The sequence below is a fragment of the Tamandua tetradactyla genome, chromosome X, assembly GCF_023851605.1.
Source record: "Tamandua tetradactyla isolate mTamTet1 chromosome X, mTamTet1.pri, whole genome shotgun sequence".
NCBI classification, from domain to species: domain Eukaryota; kingdom Metazoa; phylum Chordata; class Mammalia; order Pilosa; family Myrmecophagidae; genus Tamandua; species Tamandua tetradactyla.
The window spans coordinates 46,050,041-46,061,693 of record NC_135353.1 but is presented as its reverse complement, the minus strand read 5'-3'; the positions used below and the strand labels follow the sequence as shown (position 1 = coordinate 46,061,693).

The 11,653-nt window shown below is 34.9% G+C and overlaps 1 protein-coding gene across 1 annotated transcript; it reads left to right on the top strand.

The window, feature by feature from the left end:
- Positions 1-448: 448 nt before the first annotated feature.
- Positions 449-8,539, top strand: MCTS1 (MCTS1 re-initiation and release factor). The gene is made up of 6 exons (XM_077145156.1): positions 449-767; positions 1,931-2,083; positions 2,673-2,770; positions 5,607-5,740; positions 7,470-7,537; positions 8,312-8,539. Exons 1-6 carry the CDS (start codon positions 757-759, stop codon positions 8,391-8,393), a joined length of 546 nt encoding a protein of 181 aa, XP_077001271.1. The 5' UTR covers positions 449-756; the 3' UTR covers positions 8,394-8,539.
- Positions 8,540-11,653: the final 3,114 nt, after the last annotated feature.

Genomic DNA, 11,653 nt, shown 5'->3' with positions numbered 1-11,653 from the left:
TTGTCAGAATCAGTACAGAGCGCTAGTTAAATTCAGATAAACAAGGAATATTTTAAAAAGCATAATTATGTTCCAAATATAGAATGGGACATAATGTTTTCGTTTCCATACTAAAAACAAGTATTCGTTGTTTTATCTGAAAATCAAGTTTAACTGGGCGTCCTATATTTTTATTTGCTAACCTGGAAATCTTAATAGTGTAGTAACATGAAGTGCCAGTACACTAACATGAAGCCATCCGGCTTGCCGGGTTTCGTGCTGTTCAATAAGCACCAACCCATTCGGTTGCCTTGGACAAGACAAAAACTAAATAATTGTTTAGGTTAACAGTAGATAGCAACGAAACAGGAAATAATCTTGATCCTTTGAGGAACCCGTAACTGACGCAACTGCCAAAACGGCTGCCTTGACTGATTCCCCGCACCCTCCATTCTTTGCTTCCTGCCATTGGAAAGAATTGCTCTAGCTCTTCTTCCTTCTCAAGTCCCGCCCTTTCAACTACCGGGTGTGAAGAACAGAATCCTTAGCTTAAAAAAGAGCTGGCAAAAGCGCCGACGTGGAGTTTAAAGGAGCGGAAGTAGTCAGATTTCACTAAGCCGTAAAGCACGACAGGCTGTCTCATTTTCCGGCTAACGACAACATCTCCGACTGTCAGTGCCGGCCTTCCTCGTGTAAAGGGATCTGCCGGACCCTTCCTAATTCAATTTCTTTCCCTTTCCGGGCCCTTCCCTATCGTCGCCCCCTTCACCTTGGATCATGTTCAAGAAGTAAGGACATGCTGTGGTCTCCATCGGCTGCTCACAAAGGCGGTTGGGGTGGGGGTGGGGAAGAGGGCGAGAGCAAAGATTCTCTTTCTCTCTCCCCCCGCCCCTGCCATCCTGACTCCCTAAGGTTTTCTATAGTACTATGCTCTCACTCGCAACTTGCAACAGTTCTTTAAGCTTTCCATCCCTAATTCTCAATCGGGTTTCGGGCTCCCCCCTCCCCTTTTTTTCTTTCTCCTTATCTTTTTCTCCTTTCTTTGCTCCCTCCCCCAATCCTAACTCTATTCCTAGGGTTCTACCAATCACATCCTTGCACTGTGATTTAGGGGCATATCCTCTTTAGCTGAGAGGGGAGCCCTGCACTCACTGCCATATGTTTATTAGTTATGAACTGAATGAGGGAAGGCTTGACTTCCTGGGTCATGTGAGTGAAGGAGTCTGAGTGACAGGAAGCAAGCGGCCTGTCATGCCTCTGCCTAGCTGCCAGATTAACCTTGTCTTGAAAACATCGTGATTGCCTTAAAGACTATTCAGTGTAAAGGATACAAAATTCCTTGGGAACCTATCTAGTGGGTTTGCCTTCTTGATTTGGTAGGCGCAAAAAGCAGGGGTGGGGGTGGGGAGATATGGGCAAAGGAAGGTATGTTTTGTGCATGAAATTTTAAGCAAAAATAATTAGGGATCTTAAAAATTATCACCATCATCACTCTTCAAAAAAATCTCAGCAGTTTATGTAGCCTAGCAGGGGCCAATTTTCTGTGTTATGTTTGGGTTGGTCTTTTGTATCTTAATGCTTGAGGCTTTTTTTTCCATTTAAACTCAGGTTTAATATTGGTGGGAGTCTGGTTCTTCCTAGGTAGAATTGAGTACGATTTTCCAAGAATGGCACTTGTGTAGCTGATTGCAGATTTTAATGAGAAAGATGCTTTATATCCCCCTTCCATTCTCCATCAGATTGCTGTGTACTGACAGCTTTAATATTAAGACCTGTTTTTTTGATGGACAGAATAAAAGGGAAATGGTATTTAAGGCAATCTAATTCATAATCATTTTTAGGCATCTAAAATAATGGCCTGGGAAAAGATTACTAACTAGAACAATACCTTTAGCTATTCTGATATGTCTGCTTAGAAATGCTTTTTTTTCTTACAAAAATTACTTGGCAGATTTGATGAAAAGGAAAATGTATCCAATTGCATCCAGTTGAAAACCTCAGTTATTAAGGGTATTAAGAATCAATTGATAGAGCAATTTCCAGGTATTGAACCATGGCTTAATCAAATCATGCCTAAGAAAGATCCTGTCAAAATAGTGCGATGGTAAGTCATTGTTTTTCTTTATGTAAAGCTCAGGGTAGCTGAATATTTAATAATCTGATTGCATTCATAATATGTGCAATTATTTTCACACTAACTACTGATAGATTAATGACGGGAATAAAAACCGAAGAACTCTAAAACTTACCAATATTTGTATATTCAAATATTTTTTCTATGCCCACAAAAACGTGGCTGTGTATGCTGAGCTTTATTAATGAGTTAAATGTTTTTATTCAGTGTTGGGTTTAATTTATTTCTGTTTTCTTGAATTATCTAACGATGGAATTAAAATTAAATGTGAAATATAACTGATTATGTAGGTCATACTTTTCTCTTTTTTTCCCCCATTGAACTGTATGATAGGAAAAACATTTTTTTTTGGCATGGGCAGGCTCCGGGAAACGAAAGTAAAAACATTTTAAACAATTTTTTTTTTGGCCTGGATCTTTATTGAAATTTAAAAAAAAAGAGAGAACAGTTTATTGTATCTCTGTATATGCATATTTCATGTTGTAAATTTTAAAGGATGTTTGACATTCATTTTTGAAAGAGAATATCTAACTTGATACTTTGTGACATTTTTTTACAGCCATGAACATATAGAAATCCTTACAGTAAATGGAGAGTTACTATTTTTTAGGCAAAGAGAAGGCCCTTTTTATCCAACCCTAAGATTACTTCACAAATGTAAGTCTTGTTAGAAAATAATGCATTTGGGATATGGAAAGCCAAAAGGAGTTGAAAATGACTTCTGATTGTTAACTTAGTATTTGTTAGTACTAGATAATATGGACTATAAAACCAACATCAATCCCTGTCTTGTGGTAATCTGAAAAATGCAAATTTGGTTGCAGTTTTCTTATTATGCATTTCGGAAAACCTCAAGAAAGAGCAATCATTCATTCATTCAACAAATATTTATTGAACTTACTATGTGTCAGGCACTGAGCTAGGTAATGAGAATATGACAGGATGCAAACAGATGCAGTTTCTGTCCTTATGAAACTGTCTAGCTGGGAGAACAGACATTATTTAGATAATTACATAAATATGTATTCACAAACTGTGATAAGTGCTGTGAACATTTTCACCTTTTAAATGTATATCTAGATTTGTCTAATAGAGATATTTCTATATATGGGAAAGCACTGGCTAAATGTGAGAGTCAGATTGAATACATTACAAAAGACAATCCAAAGAAAGATACAAATCCCAGTGTGCAAGAAGTTTTCAACTGTGACGTAAAGTACTATATTTCTGCTTTTCATTCTGGCATTCTAGCCAAGAGGCTGAAGGGAAGGGAGTGACTGGAAGGCTCTGTTGTTGGTGACTTAATTAATGAGTTTAGCTTTTTGGTAAGAAGGGCTAAATTTTGAGTTACCTGGTGGTACAGAGGTCAGGTGCAGAAAAGCTGTTGGGCAAGTCTTAAAAGAAGTGAAACATTTTTATATTTCTAAGAGAATAATTAGTTATTTAAGTATTAGTTTCATCAGGTTAAAAAAAAATTGTGATGGAAAGAAATTGAGTCCTGATGCACTGGGAAGAGGTTTTAAATGAAAATATTTTTGGTAACATCAATTCCTATTCAACTAAAAGAGAACAAAGAGTCAAAATAATCAAATGTATTATGTGAACCTAGATTGGATCCTGGTTTGAAAAACAAAAATTCATGTCCCCCCTCCCCTCCCAAAAAAGCTATAAAAGACTTTCTTGGGACAATTAGGGAAACTTTTAATGTGGTTTGTATATAAGATGATATTGTAGCAATTTTTCTGTGTGATAATGGTATTGTAGTTATGAAGGAAATTTTGTTATTCTTAAGAGATGTGTGCTTATTTATGATTAAGTATTTTGCCTGAACTTACTTTCAAACGGGAGAGGGGAAAAAATGTGAGTGTGTGTAAATAGAAAGAGATAAAGCAAATATAACAAAATGCTAATGAACAGTTGTTGACTCTAAGTGGATGGTGGCCAGGTGTTCATTATACTATTCTTCTAATTTTTCTGCATGTTGAACATTTTCATAATAAGCTGGGCAGAAGAAAAGATGTTTCTATGTAGTAAAATTTTGCTGGGGACCAAAATTTTAGAACTACTTAAAGTTATTCTTGTACAAGAAGCAGGATAGTATGGTGGCTAAAAGCATGAACTTGGAGTTAGGCAGACCTGGGATCATTTCCCAGTGCATGTCACTTTTGGCAAGTCACTTAACCTCTTTAAGCCTTCTTTCCTTATCTTTAAACAGAGATGACAATTATATATCTTTCTCTCAGGGTTGTGAGGATTAAATGAGATAGTGCATGTAATACTCCTAACAATGCCTGGAACATAGTAAGTGTTCAAAATATGATAGCCATTATAATGATACAGTAATTGTTCAATAAGTGTTTGCTACTACTATTTACATCATCATCATCATCATTAAGGGTAGATATTAATGAGGGTGAAGATCTAGAAAACAAATTATGGTGGTAGTAAATGCATTCATTCATTCAGGTTCCCCAAGATATTTAAGTTAATTTGGGGTCATGTTTAAATTAATTTGGGATCTGGTAGGAAAAAGACCTACCTTTTCTCTGACTAGTGGGAGAGCTAGTGGTATCCATTAAAGTGAATAAATTTTATCTATTATTATTTCTAGAGAGCCCTATGAGGCATAAAAGGATTTTCCCTCAGTCTTTGTTTGAAATCCTCCAAGTTTCCTTTAATTGTTAGGTTATTAATTATGTGTAGACAAATGCACAAACACAGTTTTTAATTACCAAAAGAATATGTGTTCATTATAGAAATTTGGAAAATACAGAAATATACAACAAATTAATAATTGCCTATACTCCCATGACCTAGAGATAAGGATCATTAGTTTGTTGGTGTACTTCCATCTAATTATTTCTTGTGTGCATGTGTGTGTAAATGCATATTTCTTTTCTTTTTAAATTGGGCTGTTACATGGTTTTTTATTCTGCTTTTTTCATTTTTTATGATATGAATATTTCCCATGGCATTAAATATACTCCAAAAAACATGGTTCTATTATATAGATATTATAGACATACCCGAAGTCTCTTATTGCTTACCTTATTGTTGGCAGTTAAGGTTGTTTCCAATTTATTTCTATTATAAATAGTGCTGAAATAACATCTTTCTTCCTAAAAATATATGCATATCCCTCATTTTTCCTTAGGATAAAGTCCTAGAAGTAGAATTACTGAATCAAAGAGTTTGAACCTTTTTAAGGCGGTTGACGCATGTTGCCGAATAGTCCTACAGAAAGGTTGTACCCATTTACAAGCCTTCCAGTAGTATATGGGAATGCCAGTATTTCTGTATTCTTGCTAGCAGTGGGAATTACTTTTCTTTTTTAAAAATATTTACTGATTTGATAGGTGAAGGATGGTGGTTCAGTTTTATTTTGCATCTGTCAGAGTACTGTAATTTGGGGAAATACTTGTTCATGTCTTTTGCCTTTTTCAGTTGAGTCATTAGTCTTATTAATTTATATAATGCATTTCTTTTTTTTTAGATCCTTTTATCCTACCACACCAGCAGGTTGATAAAGGAGCCATCAAATTTGTACTCAGTGGAGCAAATATCATGTGTCCAGGTTTAACTTCTCCTGGAGCTAAACTTTACCCTGCTGCAATAGATACGATTGTTGTATCCTTTCCAAGTTATAACAACTGAAAAATGTATTCATTGTGTTCTTGCCATTACTGAAAGATTTATTATGTGGAAGAACAGCAGATGCACTTTTTTTTAGAGGTTACTGTTACTGTTGTCTCATGCATTTCTGGTTACATTTGAAGGTGTGGGGAGTAACTTTTATTTTTTGAAACTAAATTATGTTTCAGCTTAGTTTCTTAGAAGTTAAATGAGAACAAGTTAAAAGAGCCCCAGCTGCATTTCAGTCCAGGTAGGGCTTACCATTATCAGAATAAGGACACACTACAAAACTCTTGATTCGTAATGCATAGGATATATATGTTATAATTGGATCATTTCTTTGGACATCAGCTTGCTACTTTTATGTTTAATTTACCTAGATACACTGGAGTAGAAGCACTCAAAAGGGAAAAGAACGTTGTCACCAGGTGCGGTATCTCTTTTCCCAAACAAAAATCTCATGTTGGAAGTGAGTAGATAGGGAAATGCTGGCAACCCCCAACGTTTATTTTAAAACTTCATTTTTAATTTGGTTGTTCGGCGCTCAGAACACATTTTCTCAAAGAGAAAGGTTAAAGTCATAGATAGTCCTTAAAGACTCAGCTCATAGCTAAGTAATTCTTCAGCATTATTTCCATTTCTTTGGGGTTGTTTCAGCTATATTCTGGATTGATAGTGTTTTTTTTTTCCAACTAGTCTGGGCAGGAGGCTATCTTCTCCTTTGTCATAGCTAAATTGTCCGTTTGCCTCTGGTTGAGAAAAGGAATCATACTTGGTGGGGATGTAGAAATCACTAGAGTAGGAAGGCCATTGATGTCGGTTTAGTAGTGTGTCCTCTGCTTAAAAGGAGGGTATCCTCTATTGCATTAGTTTTATCTAAGGGATAGTGTATGTTCTTATCTTAGGAACAGCTTAGATTGACTATAGATCCTGATCACATAATAGGTACTCAAATATTTGTGAAACACTGAATGAATTGAAAAAACAATGGAGAAAAGTCTTTTCTGAGGACAGGTTACCTTTTTATGTTTATAATTTCTATTAAGTGTTAGTAGGTTATATTTCTAGAGTTTCTCTTAAATGGAAAATTTTCCTAGTACCCCCATATTCTTTACTTTAAAAAAAATAATTTTAGTTTGAAATAGTTACAGATTTATAGGACATTGCAAAAATAGTACAGCAAGGGCTGTGTACCCTTGATCCTTTAGTTTTTAAAATATGTAATACAGTGTTTAATGTTTCAGAACCTTTAAATGATCATCAAGAATATTCTGGATGTTCTCAAAAGGTTGAAACTGTTACAACAGGCTTTTAAAAATAGGGTGGAAATACAGTTATTGTTTTAATGTGTTCTTTACATGAAATCATCCAGTGATTAAAATACTAGGATAATTAATTTTATTTCACAGTTTTTAATATTTATGAGCAAGATTTTTTTTCTCCTTTTTTGAATAACTTAATTCGGGTTTTGTTGGCATTGGATTATAGTATTAACTTCCTACTTGAAAACAGAATGACTATTAAATTCATTCACTTAGCATTTATCGAGCATTTACAATGTGCCCAAAGAGTTTGCCAGCTCATGCCTCTCAAGGGATAACAGTGTAGTAGAGAAAATAAGATGGGTTCAAAGTGGCTTAACTAGTAACATGATCATTGTTTGATGTCCCCCCTATAAAGGCAGTTTGGTGGATAAAAAATTTTCTTAGCTACATGTTTTCAGGCAATAATGGCAGAAGGAAAACAGCATGCTCTGTGTGTTGGAGTCATGAAGATGTCTGCAGAAGATATGTAAGTCTCTCTTTAGGCTCCCTTAGCTTTTCAGATATGGGTAACCTACCCAGGAAGCATCAAAATTACAGGTGAAATTTGCTCTCATTCATACCACATTTTACAAATATCTAAGCATAGAAGCCTCATTTCTGATTTTTCCTAACACCTAGGAAGCTGCTGAAACCTATCTTGTCTTCAAGATTGCATTCTTTCTTAAGCACTATGAAAAATACCCATGTGCCAACACAGCTGTTGTATATCAATGTATGTGGTACGTTAGGAAATTTTTATTTAGTAAGTTTTAAGTTGGGGGGTGAGGGGGGGCAGGGAGATGTTTTTCTGTTAGTTTTTTTTAAATAGTGAAATAGTTCAGCACCACATAATATTTATCTTTTATCTATGACCTGGTGTTATAGGAAAGGTAGAATATTAGGGAAATATTAAAGATATATTACCAGAATATAGTCAGTGTATTTAAAAACTTTGGAACCCATTTGATGACCAAATTATTCCTATTAATTTTGTTTCAGGGTTACTGTAACACTTCGATATTTTCCTGGTATGGAGGCATCCATTACTCTCATAGAACCACTAGTTAGATCACTAGAATCACTTTAAGACATGAAATACAGTGGAATAATATAGTTTAATATAGACAATAATGTAAGTGTAATATAAATTCCCTACATGTGGCTTAATGATTGCAAAACAGCAGTACATTTTGAATATTTATCATGAGTCAGTATATACAAATGCATAAAAATATGTTTATATGCTTTTTTCCTTTCACAGTGAGAAAGTCAACAAAGGAATTGGCATTGAAAATATCCATTATTTAAATGATGGGCTGTGGCATATGAAGACATATAAATGAACCTCAGAAGGAATGCACTTGGGCTAAATATGGATATTGTGCTATATCTCTGTGTTTGTGTCTGTGTACGACAGCATGAAGATGTCTCTGTGGTTATGCTGAATAAATTCAACAGATGCTAAAAATGCTGTTAGCTTCAAAAATGATTTTAATTTTTCTTAAATTCAAGTTAAAATGTGGTAACAAACTTGGACATTAAAAGGTATCTGGTAAGTAACCAAACTCAGACAACTAAATTGTCCTTTCTTAGATTAATGATGCAAGATGAAGGGCAGGGCTTGGTAAATGAATTTGCCAGCTTATGGCCAATCCCATAGAATCTGACTAATTAATGGTCTTGAAAGTAGCCTGGGAGTTTTATCCCATTTCCCCAGGGCACTCATTAGTGTCCCTTCTCTTTTGTGTGTGTTTTATTGTTTTTTAACTTTTCATAATGGGAAATTCCAAACATTTGACGAAAGTTTAAGGAATAGTTTAATGGACCCTCTGTATTCATCACTCAAAGATAAGTGGTCTTTTTCTAAAACAAAAACATAACCACAAGCCTATTATCACACCAGATATTTAAAAAAATAATTTCTTAACATCATTAAGTATTTGCTCAGTGTTCAAATTCCCTTGGTTGTGTCTTTTAAATTTTTGAAAACTGTTGGTTTGCTTGCATTAGGTACAAGATAAGGTCCATATATTACACTTGGTTGTTATTTAAGTCTGTTTTTTAATCTGTAAATTTCCCCTTCCTCTTTTTTTTCCCCCTTGAAATTATTTAAGAAATCGAATTGTCTTGTAGAGTTTCCCCACATATTCTAGATTTTGTTGATTGCCTCACTGTGAAGTCATTTAACTTGTTTCTGTGCCTCCTGAATATCCTATAAATAGATAGGCTTGATCATGTTCAAGTTCAGTTTTTTGTTTTACCCAGCTTCTTTTGAAAATCAGACTCCACAGATACCCAGATTTAGGTCTCTACTCCCTGAAGAATTTGTATATCCTATTGTAAGTGTAGTATGAGGGTCACAGACTACTTTTAGTAAGGTAAACTGTTTGTGAAGTTAAAAGAGCAATTATGAAATTATTTAGTGATAAAGGCTTTTCTTCCTGATAAGTTTGCTGTCACTCTAGTGCCTCAGCCATCTTTATTTCGCTGGTTAAAAATATATGGCATGTGATTTTATTTTTCAGATGGATACATTTACAAGGTTGTGGTGACCTGTGTTACAGTCAGAAGTTGATGAGAAAGGTGAGGGTGGATAGTAAAAAGAAAGACTATTGGGCTGGCTGTTCTAGCTGGGCCTCCCAGGACATAACAGAGATGAAAGTTATATATCCAGAGTCTGACTCGCAGATTGGGAAACTACTTCCCACTAATGAAACTTGGAAGATTTGGCAATTTCCAAGTTAGAATGTAAATGTATTAATTTATGGTGATAGCTCTATCTAGTGAAACAATTAGTAAACAGGAGATTTCTTGGTGAACATGGATCAAAAGCAAAAATGTTGATAATTTGGGGGAATATTTCATCTGGGTTGGGGTAAGACTTGGAGAATTTCTCATTTCATCATTAGAATGCTTATGTCTGCCAGAATCTTGTTTCTTTCCTGGGCAGTAGAGATGCTGTGATGTTTTATTTCCTATATCCTTTTCTAGTTTCATGTAGAATATTTTGCTTTTGTTGTGGATTGTTATATTCTACAACTTACTGTATTGTTATATTTTGTTATTTATTCCTTGTGGATAAAAGTATAAATAATCAGTAATATATTTATAAATCATCTCTCAGGACAGCTTACTTCAACAGATAGTCTTATTTTATGCTGGCGTACTGGCTTCAAATTCAGATATTCCCCCATTTTTGGGAGGAGGTACCCTATTTGAGGCCTATAGCTTCTTACATTTTTTAAAGAGAATATGCAAGTCATTTATGTCAAAACTGAAATCTGAACCTTGATTTTTGATGCTAAGATAATGTTAATTGACCAAGATTGCCTATGGAGTGTTAGCAATGAAAAACAAAGTGCGTGTGTGTGCGCACGTGCGCACACATACACACACATTAAAGAAGTTAAGACCTCTAATTGCCTGTTTCTGAAATAATTTATCCTGGTATCTAACCATGGTTATGGTGTAGGGAACACTTTTAAAATATTTAACATCAACGTCTGTACTTGTTTTTATACCATGCTCAGGTATGTTGACTGTGTTGCCTCTGTAACAATATGTATGTTCTCCACTTTTCCTGGGTCTGAGGCCTCAGCTCATTGGTACTAGTCAAGGGTGTCATTCCATGTGTGCTGTCAGTTTCTAAACATTAGGTTAGATGTGGAAGCCAATTCAAAGAGGTTAAATAAGCAATTATGTCAGCCTTTTTAGGCAACCTGCTTAAAAGAAACTTTTAGTTGACTCACATTCCTGAGTAGCAATAAAAGGAGCTCTTATTTTCCCTTAGTAATGTTATGTCTCTAGTTTGTTTTTAGTTTCAAAATTAATTTTGTGTAAAAATGTAACCTACAGCCTACCCATTCCTTTGTATCTGACTCAATTTTACTCAATCAAGGTATGTTCAGCTCAATGGATATTTATTGAATATCTACTAAGTTCTAGGTGATGTGGCACCAAGAGGAATAATATATAAGTAGACTTTGCCCTTAAGGAGTTTCCAGTCTAGTGAGTAAAGAAATCCTACATTAAAAAAAAATCTGGGTAATTGTGACAGTCCAGTGCCAATTTATTAGGGATTTGCTAATAGTTTTCCAATTTCAGTCACTGAAATTTGCAAATTACACATGAACCAATTATAAATGTAGCCAATGTGACAGGTTAAAAAAAATCCCAGACATCATGGTGTTGCAACCATTCAGGTTTCAACTCAGATGGTTGTCTTATGGTCCAGTATCATAAAAGCCTGGTCAAACCTCTTCTAGCAGGCTTTCTAATGTAGTGGTTTGGTGGTATTCTATTGGCAGCTGAATTTTCCTTTTTCGTTTTTTCTTTATGTCTGGACCCCAAACAAAAACAGCTAAATTTGTCCCATGGGTAGTCATGAACATTGCAAATTTGAAGGATTTGATATTTCCCAAACAGAAGGTCATAAGGCATTTGTCAAATAATGATTATATCCAGCCAAATTCCCTCCCTGTATACAAATCTGCAAATAAGGTTATATTATTTCTAAATATAGTACTTCAGAAGAACACATAAATGACAATTCCTTAAATTTGTAGAATTATTTCATTACAATAAATACTGCCTTTTTGTTCAT

Bases quoted from the DNA above. Each gene is read 5' to 3' on its own strand.
- MCTS1 (XM_077145156.1), top strand. The intron at 5,741-7,469 runs GTATCCTTTCCA...ACATGTTTTCAG, and splicing joins CTGCAATAGATACGATTGTT to GCAATAATGGCAGAAGGAAA. The intron at 7,538-8,311 runs GTAAGTCTCTCT...TTCCTTTCACAG, and splicing joins AAGATGTCTGCAGAAGATAT to TGAGAAAGTCAACAAAGGAA.